Genomic DNA, 17,615 nt, shown 5'->3' with positions numbered 1-17,615 from the left:
TGGATGGCACGTACCTTGAATCATGGGGCTCAGGAGGCAAATGTGAATGGATCTCTGTGAGTTTGAGGCCAGCCTGGTCTACAGAGTGAGTTCTAGGATTTCCAGGGCTACCCATCTCAAATGAAGAAAAAAATCCCAGATTTCTCCTGTTTATCATTCTACACTGCATGTGTCTCCTCCTACCCAGACACAGAGCCTTCCTTCCCTCTGCAGCCCTCCCTGCCCACAACATCCTCGCGCATCTTTCCACCTCATCAACTTTTCATCTTTCCAAACTGAAGCAGGAAGCCTCCCCTCCTCCCCGCCTCTCTCTCCTGCGCTGCTGTTAGCTTCAGGACTGGGGACACTAATGTATTCACCAGACTTTGTCCTCACACCACTGTTTCCTGTCATTACAGTGCCTTCTCTCCCACTGTCCCGGCTTGACTGTCAAGGGCTTGAAGGAGGGGGGGGGGGAGAAGATGACAAGAGGCTGAGAAATAGTACAATTTTAGCACCCAAGAGCGCGAGACAAACAGCCAAGCATCAGGAGCTTCAACTGGTACCATGCAGACCCACACTTCAGAGCTTTACGAAAGGTGCTGGAATAACTGGACTCCACTATGGAACGGGCACTATTATTTATTATAACCAGGGAGAGCCGCGCTGGATGCAAACAGCACACCTTCCCTCAGGGGACACAAACACTACTATACTTGTCATGTAAATCAGCTACATTGTCACTGGAGACCCGGATCCAGCCATCCTCCCGCACGTGGTAGAGGTTGACTGCTCCCCCGGAGTAGGCGTCTCTGTAGGTGGCTTGGTAGATGGCTCGGCGGGCCAGATCATAGGCCTCTTCCACTTTTAGGTCATAGGAGTAGCCTCGATCCATGACGCCGTAAGCATACACAGAGCCAGACCCCACCGAGAAGGCAGTCCCGGAGATCCTGTTCCCCTCGCTGTCCACGTAGTAGAGGCCTGAGGGAGAGGAGGTGAGCAGGTTATTTTATTCATCTGCCAAGACGTTTTTTTATTTTCCTTAACAGAGATATAGATCTATAACAGAATACCCCACCTCTCTCTTATACCACCTGCCCCACCCCCACAAAAATAGGATCTCAGCACATTTGGGAGGTGGAGGCAGGAGGATCAGGAATTAAAGGCTAGACTTAACTATATATTAAGTTTGAGGTCAGCCTGGGCTACATAAAACCCTGTCTCAAAACAAAACAGGGGCTAGAAAGACTCCTCAGCAGTTCAGAGCACTTGCTGCTCTTGTCTAGGAACCAGGTTCGGTTCCCAATATACACATGATGGCTCATAACTGTCTGTAACTCCAGTTTCTGGGGATGCAATGCCCTCTTCTGTTCTCTGTGGGCACCAGGCATACAAGTGGTACACACACACACATGCATGCAAACACTTATATATGCAAACGGAAGATAAAATTTAAAAAAATTGGAGATAAAGACAATTTTTTTTTTGGAGATAGACAAATTTACTCTTGAGATTTCTAGATTCCAGAATACCATACCCACCTCGCCTCACAGTATGTAAACCATCGCTCCTGTTCACACCACCCATCTCTCCTCACAGTATGTAAACCATCCATCTTGTTCACACCACCCATCTCTCCTCACAGTATGTAAACCATCCATCCGGTTCACACCACCCACCTCTCCTCACAGTATGTAAACCATCCATCTTGTTCACACCACCCACCTCTCCTCACAGTATGTAAACCATCCCTCCCGTTCACACCACCCACCTCTCCTCACAGTATATAAACCATCCCTCCTGTTCACACCACCCACCTCTCCTCACAGTATGTAAACCATCCCTCCCGTTCACACCACCCACCTCTCCTCACAGTATGTAAACCATCCCTCCTGTTCACACCACCCATCTCTCCTCACAGTATGTAAACCATCCCTCCTGTTCACACCACCCACCTCTCCTCACAGTATGTAAACCATCCCTCCTGTTCACACCACCCACCTCTCCTCACAGTATGTAAACCATCCCTCCTGTTCACACCACCCAACTCTCCTCACAGTATGTAAACCATCCCTCCTGTTCACACCACCCATCTCTCCTCACAGTATGTAAACCATCCCTCCCGTTCACACCACCCACCTCTCCTCACAGCATGTAAACCATCCCTCCCGTTCACACCACCCACCTCTCCTCACAGCATGTAAACCATCCCTCCCGTTCACACCACCCATCTCTCCTCACAGTATGTAAACCATCCCTCCCGTTCACACCACCCACCTCTCCTCACAGTATGTAAACCATCCCTCCCGTTCACACCACCCACCTCTCCTCACAGTATGTAAACCATCCCTCCTGTTCACACCACCCATCTCTCCTCACAGTATGTAAACCATCCCTCCCGTTCACACCACCCACCTCTCCTCACAGTATGTAAACCATCCCTCCCGTTCACAACACCCACCTCTCCTCACAGTATGTAAACCATCCCTCCTGTTCACACCACCCACCTCTCCTCACAGTATGTAAACCATCCCTCCTGTTCACACCACCCACCTCTCCTCACAGTATGTAAACCATCCCTCCTGTTCACACCACCCACCTCTCCTCACAGTATGTAAACCATCCCTCCTGTTCACACCACCCACCTCTCCTCACAGTATGTAAACCATCCCTCCTGTTCTCGTGGCAACTCCAAAAGGCAAGTATGCTGGGCAGTTCATGCATAGGACTTCAGGAATGGTGGGAGATAACTAACACTTAAAATATAACCCCAGGGCTGCAAGAGTTGTCTTCTTTTAGGTCAAAAAGGAAACGGAACAGAAATGGCAACTCTCTAGCTGAGTGTTGAATGTCACACACTGGCTAGCGACTGCACTTGAAACTGACACTTGAAATGGTACTACTGCCAAATACTGAGAAATAACTTGGGCATTTTATATAAAATTAACTATAAACCGACTCCACTAGCTTTATTCACGTCTGAGATACAATGTCTCTGTGTGCTCCAGGCTATCCTACTGCTGTATAGCTTAGGCTGGCCTTGAACTCCTCACCCTCCTGCTTCAACCTCCCTAGTGCCTAAGGATCACAGTTGTGCACCGCTTGGCTTACTATCTGTTTTTTTAAATGAGGGCCAGTGCCAGTGAGGTGAGTCAGTATATGACTGTCGCTTCCACTAGGCCTGATGTCCCGAGCCTGACCCCCAGACCAAGAGAACCCACTCCCACAAGTTATCCTGAGCTGCAGGCGTGGATATGCGCTTGTTTTCTCTCTCTGTCTCTCTCTCTCTCTCTCTACACACACACACACACACACACACACACACACACACCAAACAACTAGATAATTTAAAAACAACTTAAAATTTAAAAAGGGGGGGGGTCTGGAGAGACGGCCCCAGGGCAAAGGAAGGGGACTGGCTGGTCTCTCGTCTCTCGGAGGACCTGGGTTTGGTCCTGAGCGCCCACGTGTGGCTCACAACCATCTGTAACTGTATTTTAGGGGATCCAATGCCCTCTTCTGGCCTCTCCAGGCACCAAGAATGCACTGTGGGGCACAGACGTACATGCAGACAAAATACCCATGAATATAAAAGAAAACAACTTTTAAAGTTTAAAAGGTCATGAGAATTTTTTTTTCTTTTTCCATTTGTTTTGTTTTGTTTTTGAGACAGGGCCTCTCTGTAGCTCTGGCTGTCCTGAAACTTCTCTCTACTCATGTGTGCAGCTCATAATTTGTCCTGTTAGAAATTGCTGGCTAGTTTATCTATCGGTCAATTTAATTCTCAAGTACAAATGTTTTCTAGTCCTTGTCACTGCATGGGAAAGGAGAACTGGTGAGCCCGACATTGTGCTGGTTGCTTTAAACGTACCGCACTCAACCACTGTGATGGTTCACTCAACCTTTCACAGATGAAGAAATAGGCCGATCAATGACACAGCGAGTCCAACTCCGTGCCCTGTCTACTCAGTACAGTGCCTTCCTTGGAAAGGAAGGAAGAGCTAAGAACCTAATAACACATCCATTCTCAGCACCCATTAAAAGCCCTCAATTCATCTGTCCATTTAGACCCTCCCCAACATGGTGTCAACCCCAAGGATCCCAGGACTGCGCCACAACTCACCAGGGCCTCTCTTATCCCAGCCACAGATCATGGTGCCCATGGACAGCCCCATGCCTTTGTACTGATACACCATGTTAGCAAGCAGTTTGGAGGCGGCTGCCACAGAGATGCGCTCCTTGTTGCGTAGCTCATAGATTCGACATTGCCGTGCCAACAGCCGCTCCCAGAAGCTGCAATCGGCCGCACCCCCAGCCATGGTGCCCAGAAGATAGGGGTTGATCTCTATCACTTTCTTCACTGTCTGGGAAGCAATATAAGCACCTGCTGTGGCCCGGGAATCCGCTGCAACAATGACTCCATGACGAAACTAATTAAGGTCAGAGAAAACAAAAAGAGGCCACATAAGACCACAAATACTCTCAATACTTATTTTTGTATAGATACAGAAAGGAAGCCGGGGGTGGGGGGTGGGGGTGGTGGTGCACGCCTTTAGTCCCAGCACTTGGGAGGAGGCAGAGGCAGGCAGATTTCTGAGGACAGCCAGGGCTACACAGAGATACCCTGTCTTGAAAGAAACAAAACAAAACAAAAATAAAACAAACAGAAAGATAACCTGGCTTTGCATCTTTTTGGATTTTGTAATCGACTTCATATATTAAATGTCACTCGGGTTTACCGGAAATTCCTGATTTATAAATAGCCATTTTATTCACTTTAAATACGAAGTCGCAAGTTTAGTGAGATAAAGACACCCCTAAGGGGACTGGAGAGATAGCTCAGTGGTTAAGAGCACTGGCTGCTCTTCAGAGGTTCTGTTCCCAGTGCTCACAAAGGTCTGTAACTCCTTTTCCAAGGAACCCGACGCCCCTTTTGGCGTCTGAGAGCACTACACACGGGGTGAATATATATATGGGCAAAACACAAAAATAAGAATAAATCTTTAAAGACTAGCCTAAGATCCAGAGTTACTGTAGAGGTGGGACAGGGACCCTAACTGTTTGGTACCCACTTCAGTAGCCCCTGGACGTCATCTAGCTCCCGGGAGGGGACGCCCAGTTTATACAAACTTTGGAGAACGGCAACAATAGCTTTCTTTCCCTCCGCTACGGTCCGCTGTTCCTGAAGCTGCCCTGTTCCCAGGTACGGCTTCTGAATAGGGGCAAACTGGGGTCGCCAGGAGCCCACCCACGCTGTCCGTCTCCTGCCCTCACTGCCCCCACCTCCGCGCCCCCCTCTCCTTTCTTAGGGTTAGGAGACAGTGAGACCGCCAAGGTCGGGATGAGAGGACCGAACCTCCTTCCGACTCGGTTCCGGCTGGGATGCCGGAGAAGCGCAAACTGTCTAAGCACCTTGAAGGCCAGGGTCGTGGTTCCGTGAAGCATTTCGATTCGTGGCTCCTCCGGGACACCCCAGCTCGGCGCGGCTAGGCTCAGCCCATCACCAGAACTCCCCGGACCCAGATCCAACAGATCTGCACGACCTCCGAGTCCAAAAAACCCATGCTGATTCACCGGCATCGGCCGCTGCAACACGTTAGCCAGCGCCATGTTTAGTAAGGGCAACAGGAACTGCCTCCGAGAACAACGCCCAAGAATGGACTGGAAACGCCGCGACGTCACAGCTTCACGTCCAGTTAAGTCTATGCGGGGGTAGGGGAGGCGCCATTTTTGTTCCTGGCAACCACGCCTCCAAATAACAGTGCCGGACTGTTTTCACCTAGGAAGGGCAGAGGAGAACGCTAAATGGTTAAGATTGCCATTTTTATTTTGGCATCGAAGCAGTACGGGTAAGATTAACTTCAAATTTCTAAGAGAGTGGTTGGACCGTTTTCGGCGAGTGAGAGAAGCAAGTTCGGCCATCTTTGAGAAGGGCGTGACTGCTTGAGACTCTTAACTGGACTCCAGTGTGTGGTCACCGCCCAGGCCCAGGCCCAGCTTACAAGCTGTTTCTCTATTTCTCAAATCCCTATTAAGAAGACTAACGTTGCCATTTTCTTTAAGGTCACCCATCCTAATCCTGGTTAAAATAATTGTTTTCAGGCCATTTCCATGGTATTAATTCAGCCGCAATAGTTTGTTGTCAACAACAAAACCCCCATCGTCTCTTTTTTGGTAGCATTTATATAACATGGCTTGGGTGGTGGTAGTGTGGCATCTTGGGTTTTTTTGTTTTGTTTTGTTTTTTTCTTTTAAGATGGTCATACTCTGTAGTGGCTATTCCTGGTTGTCAACTTGACTGTATCTGGAATGAACTACAGTCTAGAATTGGAAGGCTCATGACTCTAGGGAACCCAAACTAATACACTCTACAATCCAGATTATTATTAAGTTCACTAGTAGGTAGGCCAGGCTACCCTCTAACTAGCCAGGTTTTCCAGCCTTGTTTCAGACTAATGAAAAGGCAGGCCTGAGCCACACCCAGGCTCACTGCCCCTAAAAGGTTTTTGTTTTGTTGTTTCTTTCTAAGATTTATTTATTTTATGTACATGAGTGCTCTGTCTCCATTACTCCTGCATGCCAGACGAGGACATCAGACATTAGAGAAGGCTGTAAGCTATGGGTGCTGGGAATTGAACTCAGGATCTGTGGGAGAGCAGCTGGTTCTCTTAACCACTGAGCCATCTCTCGAACCCACTTGTGTCTTTTGTTGTTGTTTGTTTTTGTTTTTTGAGACATAGTTGTGGCTTGAGCTGGAATTTGCTTTGTAGTCTAGGCTGGCCTCAAACTGGGACCCTCACACCTCCTCAGGCTCCAGAGCACTGGGACTGAAGGTGCTTCACCACTGTAGAGATCAGCTGGTAGCCACTGTGTAAAAGCATTCACCTGTCAACAAAGAGTCTATGGCCGGTGAGCTGAGGCAGGATTAGAAGGTGGAGTCCAGGAGAGAGGGGGGGCGGAGAATTCTGGGAAATAGTCAGGCACTCACGGGAGATGGGAGATTCCCCCTGAGCTCTGGAGGAGATGGTCACATGAACCTGGGAAAGGTAACCAAGCACATGGCTGGCCTTACACTACTTTACAAGGATAATTGAGTTAGGAGTCTGGGAACAAGCCAAGGCTGCTGGCCTAGGCAACTAACTATTCAGAAGTATTGGAGTTGTTATTTCTAGGGGGAAAAGCGTGGGCTGCATACCTCACCCTGCTAATAGCAACCAATTTTTGAGATTCTCTTCCACCCTCTAGTGAGAATTTTAAGTTAATAAATTGCCTGAAAGGCAAATAAAATAAAGAAGAAAAACAAAGGCTTGGTTGATTGGAAAAGTAGATACTCAGCTCAGCACCTGCTTTTTTTTTTTTGTTTTGTTTTGTTTTTTTGGATTTGGTTTTTCGAAACAGGGTTTCTCTGTGTAGCCTTGGCTGTCCTGGAACTCACTCTGTAGACCAGGCTAGCCTCGAACTCAGAAATCTGCCTGCCTCTGCCTCCCAAGTGCTGGGATTACAGGCGTGCGCCACCACCGCAGCCGCCGGGCTGTCCATCCCTATTTCTTTCTGTTGGGCACCACCTCTTCCTTTAAGGATCCCAAGAAATGGAGGTGAGGGATGGCAGAAGTGACTTCTAGGGCTTGCTGAATGGTAAACTTAGAAATCCGCCTGCCTCTGCCTCCCCAAGTGCTGGCTGGAATTAAAGGCGTGCGTCACCTGCCCAGTTTCAGCACCTGCTTTTTTGTTTGTTTGCTTTCTGTTGTTGTGTTGTGTTGTTTGTTTTCAAGACAGGGTTCTGACTGTCCTGGAATTCTCTCTTTTGGCCAGTCTGGCCTCCAAGTCAGAGATCCTCCAGCCTCTGCCTCCCAAGAGCTGGAATTAAAGGTGAGTGCCACCGCCCCAGGTTTAGCACCTGCATATTTAAGTCAATAAAAATTGTCCTCTGAGAAGCTGCAGGAGAGGTTCCATAAAGATGCATGAAGAGACTCCAGCTGTAGCCTGTCAAGACTGGGCACCTCATGGGGAATGAGCACCTCACAGGGAACAGGAACCTCGTCTCTGATGGCCTTTCTCCCTTCACCCACCCTCACCTCTCAACACTTAGTGAGTCAGGAAATTGGCATACATATGCAATGTTGCTTCCTGCTGTGTGGGTCTATGAAGTCTGTGTCTAGCATTGCTTGTTGATTCACCTCTCAGCTTCTAAGTCCTTCCGACACCCAGCTCGGTCCCCGCCCCTCTTCTCCAAGCGCAGATTTTGCATGGGCAGTATTTTCCATGCTGAAATCTGGCAACCTTTTCCAAGTCTAACCACCAGAGTTAGGAAGTTTCTATCTGTGTCTCACACTTTCATAGTGTGGAAAATGCAAGGTAGGACTTGGGAAATGATACAGTGAGTAAGAGTGCCTGATTTTACATCATTTTGGATCACCACACTTTGGAGCTCCTTGAGTTCAAGGTCAACCTTATCTACTTAGCAAATTCAAGGCCAGTTAGGACTATAAAGTGAAACAAAGTGAAACCCAGTCTCAAAAACAAACAAAAAATTTCACTTCACTTACATTCTCTCTCTCTCTCTCTCTCTCTCTCTCTCTCTCTCTCTCTCTCTCTCTCTCTCTCTCTCTTTCTCTGTGTGTGTGTGTGTGTGTGTGTGTACCAAAATAGAGTTTATACCAAAATGGGGTTGGTAGTCAGATACAGGGAACATTTCTGGCCATCTACCGTGTCGGTCCTGAGGATCAAACATGGTGTCTCTTTGGTTTGGAGGGAGTGCCAGAGGGGTAGGAGAAGAGAGAAGGCCTTTTTGGGAGTCTTGGTGTTACAGCCCTCCCTATGGCGAACTTTAACGAAGCAGCTCTCTGAGGTGACCTCAGCTTGTTCGTATTTCTTTACTGGGGTGGATGTGAGTGTATACACTTTATTCAGGTGACCCAGGGATTATATTGGAAAGGGGCGCAAGACTATCCAAGAAAAGAATAAATATAAAAGTTTTGTGTTGGCTGAAGGCCAAGGCTAGTGAGATGCCTCATCGGCATGGAAGGCGGGCGTTCCAGGTGCTCCTGACTGTCTGTGGTCACCCGGAGGGCCCTGACTAAGTGTTCCAGAGCAGACATGGAGGCAGGGAGGGAGCAGCCCCATTCATGCCAACCGACGAGATCTCTGTGATGCTTGGGGTTTGAGCCTGCCCCGCCTCCCCACTTTGATGCCCATCGGCTGGCATGGTCCCCAGGCCCTACAACTGGGGGATGGAGACATAGTTCAGCAAGTTAAGAGCACTGACTTCTCTTTCAGAGGACCTGAGTTCACTTCTTAGCTTCTACATGATGGTTCAGAGCCATCTATAACTCCAGTTTTAGAAGATCCTGTGCCTTCATCTGACTTTCAGGGACATCATGCACGCATGTGGTGTGCATACTAAATGCAGGCCAAATACACGTCAAATAAAATGAAATTAATGAAAAAAACCCACACAACCCTCAAGTGCTTATTTATCTCTGGGAGGGGTGGGTGGGGCCTGGTGTGTGCTACCTCATGTGTGTCTTGAACACTGTCCTCTTTCCTAGGGGACATTAGAGAGGAGGTCTGTGAGGATCTTGTGTGGATGGTCACATCTGCTCTGATTTCAAGAAGCAATGGCTCTGTCCTACCCAAAAGGCATGTTCCAAAACATGACACATGTCTGTAATACCAGCACTTAAGAAGCAGAGGCAGGAGAACAGTGATTTTGGAGCAAACCTGAGCTACAGAGGGAGTTGAAGGCCAGCTTAAGCTACAAAACAAGATCCTACCTCAAAAAAAATAAGACAGCATCCCAAGACTCTTTTTGTTTTGTTTTGTTTTATGGGTTTTTTTGGATTTGTTTTTTTTTTTTTTTTTTTTTTTTTTGAGACAGGGTTTCTCTGTATAGCCCTGGCTGTCCTGGAACTCACTCTGTAGACCAGGTTGGCCTGGAACTCAGAAATCCGCCTGCCTCTGCCTCCCAGAGTGCTGGGATTACAGGTGTGCCCCACCACCGCTGCATCCCAAGACACTTGAAGCAGAGGCAAGCAGATCTCCATGAGTTCAAGGCTAGCCTGGTCTACATAATGAGACCCTGTCTCAAAAACAAAGAAACAAAATGCTCCCCCCAAAAGAAAACTCAAACAACAACAACAACAAAAAGCGTGGGGTGTGATGGCACACACTTGTAGTCTCAGGACTTGAAAGGAGAGTTCAAGGTCAACTGAATTAACCATAATGTGGTGTTTCATGCTAGCCTGGGCTACACAGAGACACCTTATCTCAAAAATAAAAACCAAACAAACAAACAAAACACTGAAATAATATTGATGAGGATGAGGATGGTGATGAGGAGGAGTATGGTGGTGGTGGTGATGAGGAGGAGGATACCAAACTACAGCCTTACCTTTTAAGCCCCATACTGAGGAAGGATTTCAGAATATGTGGTACTTAAGCCATACACTGGGGGATAGGATTTAAACGCTGAGGACAGGAGGCATAGAAGTGGAAAATGTGCTAGGAATAGAGAGAAAAGAGGCTGTGGTGAATGGATTTGAACCTGACTCTCCCGGGCTCCCACAGGAATGCTGCTTACAGATGTGTGTCACTGTCTCTGCCTTTTAGTGTGGTTCTGAGGGTCAGACTCTGGTTGTCAGGCGTGTGGAGCAAGTGCTCCTACCCACTGAGTGACGGTCCCAGCCTGGGATTACCATCTCGGTGCACAGAGAGAAAGACCCCCCTCTTCCCTAAAGCAGAAGGGAGACTCTCGAGTTCTGGCACTCTTTCCCCTCAGTAACCTGCTTCTCTGGGAGGGATCTGAGTGCATCTCCTTCTCCCGCTTACAGACCCTCTTGCCCTTTTCTGTGTTCAGCACAGTCCACACGTTATGTTCCCCCATTGTCCTGTGAGCTGGAACTCTTTCTATGCCTAACATCCCACACAGCCAGACTCCGGAGGGCCCGGCTCTCCTCCGCTTGCATCCAGTCACCCCATCCCCCCTCTGGGTGGATGCCGGATGACAGACAGGAGACTCTGTCAGTGACTCTTCCGTGTATCACAACAATGGAAGGTCAGACTGACAGGTGGCGTCTTCTAAGTGTCGGAGCCTCAGCAGACTTGTTCTGTCTCCCCTTGGCAGTTCTCTGAGGTGGGTGGAGATCCTTCACCAGCCAATTCCAAAGCCTGAGGAGAAAGGAAGCATTAGCTCCCAGGTGTCACTTACTGCTTCTGGCTACAGCCCAGCTTCTCCACAGCGTCCTCCTCCTTCCCCCTTCCCCCCCCCCCCCCATGGCCCAGTCCTCAAATGCCGCCTGCTCCTTCCAACTTTCACTCAGCCTCAGGGATGGCTCTTCAGGACGTGTGCAAGTGGCAGGCCCCCGACACTCACGGACCATCCGTTCGCTTGCCTCAGGCCAGTGGCTGGGCTGTACCCCGGGGCTGCAACCCTCAAACCTTCCTGCAGACCCATGGTCCCAGGCTGGCTCACGGCACCACCACTCTGGCTTTTCGCTTCCGTCATGGTGTCATCGCTGCGGCTGATACGCGTTCCTCCTGCGGCAGCTATGTGGCATGTCCAGCCTCACGGAAGGTCATTCCTGTGCACCAGCATCTCCTGGGTACCACCTCTGGAACCTCTGCTGACTGTGCCACGTGGTACCGCGTGCTACGCCGGGAGCTGCGGCTTCGGGAACTGAGGGAAGGCCGGCTGCCCAGTGTGGCAGGCACAGCCAAACTCTTGTCAGCTATGATGTCCCGCTATCGCGGTCTGGATCTATGTGTGGCCACCGCCCTGTGTGGCTGGGACCACTCTGGCCCCGCTCTCTTCTATGTCTACAGTGATGGCACCTGTCTGCAGGGGGATGTCTTCTCCGTGGGCTCCGGATCTCCCTATGCCTACGGCGTGCTCGACCGCAGCTACCGCTACGACATGACCATCCAGGAAGCCTACACCCTGGCCCGCTGTGCTGTGGCCCATGCCACCCACCGTGACGCGTATTCAGGGGGCTCAGTGGACCTTTTCCACGTGCGGGAGAGTGGATGGGAGTATGTATCCCGCACTGATGCCTGCGTGCTGTATAGGGAACTGCGGGAAGCCGGGGCCTTGGAGCAGGAGCAGGAGCAGGAGGCGAAAGCTACTGAAGTCCATCCTGAGGCCGCCACGCCACAACATGCTCGAGACAGTGGAGAGGAGGTGACACCAGAAGACTGCAAGATAATAGTGAAGACGGAAACAATGTAAGAAAGGACAGGACTTGGGGACCGCCAGGACAAGGGGGCTTAGGGAACAAGGCTGCCTTGGCAGGGTTAGTTCTGGGAGCAGCCTCGTGGCGTCTGGCTCTGGCCCTTCTCCATTGCCTGCTTGGTTTAAGTCCCCATCCTCTCTGCCCCCAGAACTCCTGATATCTCTGTTCAACATGTTCTGACAATGCCCAATGGATGGTAAAACCTCCTTCTGCCTCTAAAGTGACTCAACAAACCCCCGTTGCATGCCTACTGTGTGCCAACTATCATGCTGTGTGCTGGGCCCTCTTCCTGGCCATCCTTCCCAGGCGCTATTCTCATTTTGGTCCTTATCTGGTTTGTTTTCTCTTTTGGTCGGGCTGGACAGCCAGGAGAGAGCCTAGTGTGGTGATGGCGGTGATGGGGTGATGGGGTGATGGGGTGATGGGCTGGTCCCTGCTGGCACCCTTCCCCCAACCCCTGCCCTGCCCTGTGACTGAAATGGCTGTGCCGATTCCACCTACTGAGTACAGTTCTTGTGACAGCTTTTGAAGCACGATTTCTTAATGAAGCTGGACCAGCTTTCGAGAGTTGTGGGACTCGCCCAGGTTGCAATAGGTGACAGTGCTGTGGGGTTTGCACACTCTCAATCCTTCCCAGCTACCTGCATCTTTCCCTCCCAGCCCCCACTCTCTTGCTTTTTTTTTTTTTTTTTCCTGCCTTCCTTGCAGGCTTCTAGGGAATGGGCCAAACCCCTGCCTGTTGTCTGGAGATGAATGAACTCCAAGGAACTCATGATTTTGGAGGGGTGAGCTCAGAGAAACTGCCTGTTCCCGTTCCCCCTGTCTCATCATCTTGCTGTGCTGGCCTGGGTCTGAGTGCACACAACCCTGCTCTCTACCCTGCAGACTTCTCCCTGTTTCTCTGCTCCAGCCTCTCCTGGTTGCTCCTGCTGGAGAGTGACCAGAGGAAGGGTGCTGTGCCCCTGGTGCCAGCTAGCACGGCTGGCTTTCTTGGCCTGTTCGGGCTTTCTAGGGAGCCTGCACTTGGACATCCAGGATTTCACCTTCAGGAGCACCACTGCCCCTTCCCAGGGCTGGGCAGGAGGTGGGGTCTGGAGAAAACACCAAAGAACTTTTATCTCTCCTGAAGCCTCCAGTGCTAAGAGTGATAGCTGCTTCTCCTTCCTCAACAGTATGCAGTTCCAATTAAGAATTCCTTGAAATCAGACTTAGATTTACAGATTCTGATCGGGATTCTCCAAACTCTGGAGAGTCAAAAGAAACGTTGGGGACCCCCAGAAAGAACAGAAGATGGGTAGTGGTGGCCTATAACTTTAATTCCAGCACTCAGTGGTTAGCAGTAGGTGGATCTCTGAGTTTGAGGACAGCCCGGTTTACAGAGTGAGTTCCAGGATAGTCAGGGCTATAGAGAAAAACCCTGTCTAAAAACCAAAACCAAAACCAAAACCAAACCAAAACAAAAAAACAACTAAAAAAACAAACAAACAAACAAACAAAAAAAAAACCAAACCCCCAAACCCAGAGGACTACAGAAAGGTTCCCAGCACATGGGGGCTAGCTTGCAAGCCAGTGTGGAAATCTGGCTATTGGCCATTAAAGTGACCTTCATCCCCTGCAAACTCCCCAGCCTTGGGGAGGAGATATGGGCCTCCAGGAGTGATGGCCAAAGGTAGGGACACTTGGGACATCCTAGTCCTGAAGAAGCAGATGAGGAGAGATCACTTAAAAAATAAAAAAAAAAAAAAAGACAACTGGGCAGTGGTGGCGCACGCCCTTAATCCCAGCACTGGGGAGGCAGAGGCAGGTGGATTTCTGAGTTCGAGGCCAGCCTGGTCTACAGAGTGAGTTCCAGGACAGCCAGTGCTATACAGAGACACCCTGTCTCAAAAAAACCAAATCTAAACAACTACAACAACAACAAAACAAACAAACAAAAAGATTTATTTATTTTATATATGTAAGTACATTGGTCCTGTCTTCAGACACACCAGAAGAGGGCATCAGATCCCATTACAGATGGTTGTGAGCCACCATGTGGTTGCCAGGAACTGAACTCAGGACCCCTGGAAGAGCAGCCAGTGCTTTTGCCCGCTGAGCCATCTCTCCAGCCTGAGAGCTAACTTTTACAAAGGCATGGGAGGGTCAGATTCAAGGCCATTGATGGGGTTCTATGCCCAGCTATAGGTGAACGATTTAAGATGGGTATCTGCACTTCAGTGTGGGGGGCGAGGCCTGTGTTGTTCTCCTGTGGAAGAGAAAGGAGCAACACTTGAAGAAGAGCAGCCACAGCAGCCTGCCATCTTGCATGGTAGAGAGCCATGGAGAAGAGATGGTGGGGGGAGCTGGGGGGGAGGGAGGACGGACGGACGGACAGACAGACTGTATAGGAGCCTATAGCTACTCCTCACGCTCCTGGTCTGCTCTGAGGCTTCAGGCAGTGAACAGAGGCAGGGGCAGAGGGGGTCTGGGCCCTGAGATGGACATCTGAGACTAGCCAAAGGGCTGCTGTGTAACTCAACCCCTGAGGGGCTTGTGCCTCCTCCCAGACTGGACAAGGAGGCTAGAACCCTGAAAGGACAGAACTTGCATCAACTTGTCTCCTCCTCTCTCCTCTCTCTTCTCTCTCCCTACCTCCGTCTCTTCCTCTCTCTTCTCTCTCCCTACCTCCGTCTCTTCCTCTCTCTTCTCTCTCCCTTCCACGGTCTTATCTGCCTTCACTCATTTCGGCAGGTGATGAGTTATTTAAGCTTACAGGTTTTGCTGATAAGCTTGTTTCCCCAACCCCTGTAAAATTTTCAAGGAGCTGAGCGATGGCTCTGCAGAGAAAGGTACTTGAGCCACCAAACCTGATGACATGAGCACAGTCCCCAGGAAAAAGATAGGAAAAAGATACACAATGTAAATACTTGAACACGTATTAAATAATTAAACAGTGTTTGAGGAAATAAGTATTGTTGTTTTTACACATGAGTGTATACATGTATGTATGTGTGCCACATGCATGCCTGGTGCCCACAGAGGTTAGAAGAGGGTATCAGGAGAGATGGCTCAGTGGTTAAGAGTGCTGATTGCTCTTCCAAAGGTCCTGAGTTCAAATCCCAGCAAGTACATGGTAGTTTACAACTATCTGTAATGAGATCTGACACCCTCTTCTGGAGTGTCTGAAGACACCTATAGTGTATTCACATATAATAAAAATAAATAAATAAATAAATAAAAAAAGCCGGGAGGTGGTGGCACATGCCTGTAATCCCAGTACTCTGGGAGGCAGAGGCAGGTGGATTTCTGAGTTCGAGGCCAGCCTGGTCTACAGAGTGAGTTCCAGGACAGTCAGGGCTATACAGAGGGTATCAGGTCCCCTGGAGACAGATTCTGGATGACTGTGAGCCACTATGTGGGTGCAGGGAATCAAACGGGGGCGGGGAACCTCTGGAAGAGCAGTCAATGCTGTCATCTCTCCAGCCCCAGGTGCCTCTAAGTGATTTTGCTTTCCCTTTAGACTCATGTTCCACGTACACATTGTATCACATATTTGCCTGCCCCCTGCAGGTCAGAAGAGGATATCAAATCCCCTGGAGTTAGAGATCCTTGTGAGCCACCATGTGGGTGCTGGGAACTGAATCCAGGTCCTCTGAAGAGCAGCTAACGCCCTTCACATTGAGCTATTGTATTCCTCCAGCCCCAGGTTCCTTTTTAATGCGTTGTTGGAGTGCTGCAGCATGGTTGGTGGGCCTGGGCGAACCTAATGTCCCTCTTGAGAGTCCCCTTCTCTCCCTGAGCCTGGCCCGTGAGTGCTCACTCACTGATCCGATACTTTTAAAAGGTTGACGCAGGTGTCAGTGAGACTAAAGAGCCTTGCCTCAAGTGCAGGACCCTGCTCTCTCTGGTGCCCTGCTTTGGTCGCTGCATCTTCAATTTCTTAAGACCCTGGAGGAATCGACACCACCTGCTCTTACACAGGACTTTTAATGCAACTTCAGCAGAGAAAATAACTAGCAATGGAGAGAGGGCTCTCGGTCTCCCTGTATCTGGGGTTTCTTACCCCACTTTAGAGAATTTATTTCCCAAATAATAGATGTAAATCTTTATAATAAGCCTTAAACACTAGAGCTGCGCAGATAGCAGCCCTCTGAGCTATTTTGCCTACATTCCTCTCAGCACTCACTTGCCATGTTCCTCCTGGGCCGCTCCTACTCAACAGACTGGTCCTCATGGCCATGCGCTCGCGATCCACCTACCCCACGGTGGCTTCTTCCTTTCTTCCTTTCTTATCCTTGGTCCCCACCTCAGACTTCAAGCCTGAGAACCAAAGTTCTGCCTACCTCTCTTCTGCCCAGCCACAGGCTGTAGGCATCTTTATTTGATTACAAGCAACATTTCATTACAAACCCCAACACATCTCCTACCACCTGCTCATTCTAAATCAGCAACTGTGGAAGGCATGGGGTTTGCTTCCAGCTGTGTGACCTCAATCTCAGCCCTCAGGAGAGGCAGGCAGGAGGCCTGTTGTGAGTTCAAGGCTAGTCGGGGTTCTACAGTGAGGTCCAGATCAGCCTGAGCTACACCATGAGACCCCCGTGTCTCCCATCAAAGCAGCTTTCTCCAACTGTCAGCATTATACACATTGAGTATGGAGGGTCACAAAGACTGGCGAGGTCCCACCTGCTGCTGGGTAGACACAGGCCCACCTGGAGAAGAGGCCTGAGGCTTATGCTATTCCCAAAGCACACGTCTCCTTTGCCTCGGGAAGTAGGCCTTGGGGATGCTGGCAGTCCTGTCTAGCCGGTACCCTACCTGATGTAGTCTACCCCTTAACCACTCACATCCTGACTCTTCTGTGCTCCATGAAGACCAAGACCTGTGTGCTGGGGAGTATGTGTAAAAGAGGAAGTGGCACCGGGTGGTGGTGGCGCACACCTGTAATCCCAGCACTCTGAGAGGCAGAGGCAGAGGCAGGCAGATTTCTGAGTTTGAGGCTAACCTGGTCTACAGAGTGAGTTCCAGGACAGGACAGTCAGGGCTACACAGAGAAACCCTGTCTTGAAAAAATCAAATCAAAAAAAAAAAAAAAAAAAAAAAAAAGAGAGAGAGGAAGTGTCAGGTCCTGGTCCTGGTCCTGGCGGGCATCACTGGTCTGCCACAGACCACCCTGTGTTAGCGCTCCAGGCCCACGCCCGGCTTGCTGCCTTCAGTCCTCTGCCAACCCACATCTGTGTTGCTGCTGTTATAGCTACTGTGGAGCCTCTTCTTGGTCTCATGTCTTCACAGGAGCTCTTGCCCTGAATTCCCCGTGTTCACGCCTCTCTTGCCAATTCCACAGACCATCTGAGACAAATGAAAGTGGCACTGAAGAGTCGGTGGTGGGCATGGCGACGGCCATTATCCTTCTGTTTCTCAGATGGAAGTCCC

The 17,615-nt window shown here is 49.9% G+C and overlaps 2 protein-coding genes and 1 long non-coding RNA gene across 14 annotated transcripts; 1 reads left to right on the top strand and 2 right to left on the bottom strand.

Moving 5' to 3' along the window:
* Window positions 1-603: 603 nt before the first annotated feature.
* On the bottom strand, window positions 604-5,623 carry Psmb5 (proteasome 20S subunit beta 5). Its single transcript, XM_052191499.1, has 3 exons — window positions 5,392-5,623; window positions 4,103-4,409; window positions 604-960 (listed from the first exon to the last, which is right to left on the bottom strand). The coding sequence occupies exons 1-3, from the start codon at window positions 5,587-5,589 to the stop codon at window positions 671-673; spliced, it is 795 nt and encodes a 264-aa protein (XP_052047459.1). The 5' UTR covers window positions 5,590-5,623; the 3' UTR covers window positions 604-670.
* Window positions 1,457-2,856, bottom strand: LOC127691558 (uncharacterized). Of its 12 annotated transcripts, none has more exons than XR_007979301.1 (4): window positions 2,441-2,851; window positions 2,303-2,394; window positions 1,843-2,072; window positions 1,457-1,520 (listed from the first exon to the last, which is right to left on the bottom strand). It is a non-coding gene; the product is annotated as an uncharacterized LOC127691558 (long non-coding RNA). The 12 variants fall into 12 exon arrangements; XR_007979295.1 differs by having other exon boundaries at window positions 1,516-1,612; window positions 2,441-2,849; XR_007979296.1 differs by having other exon boundaries at window positions 1,516-1,566; window positions 2,441-2,848.
* Window positions 5,624-11,305: 5,682 nt separating the features above from the next.
* Psmb11 (proteasome subunit beta 11) lies at window positions 11,306-12,202 on the top strand. Its single transcript, XM_052191737.1, has one exon. The coding sequence runs from the start codon at window positions 11,306-11,308 to the stop codon at window positions 12,200-12,202; it is 897 nt and encodes a 298-aa protein (XP_052047697.1).
* The last annotated feature ends 5,413 nt before the right edge of the window (window positions 12,203-17,615 follow it).

Source organism: Apodemus sylvaticus, chromosome 8 (assembly GCF_947179515.1).
Source record: "Apodemus sylvaticus chromosome 8, mApoSyl1.1, whole genome shotgun sequence".
NCBI lineage: Eukaryota > Metazoa > Chordata > Mammalia > Rodentia > Muridae > Apodemus > Apodemus sylvaticus.
The sequence above is the reverse complement of the archived record's forward strand: the minus strand, read 5'-3'. Positions and strand labels throughout refer to the sequence as shown.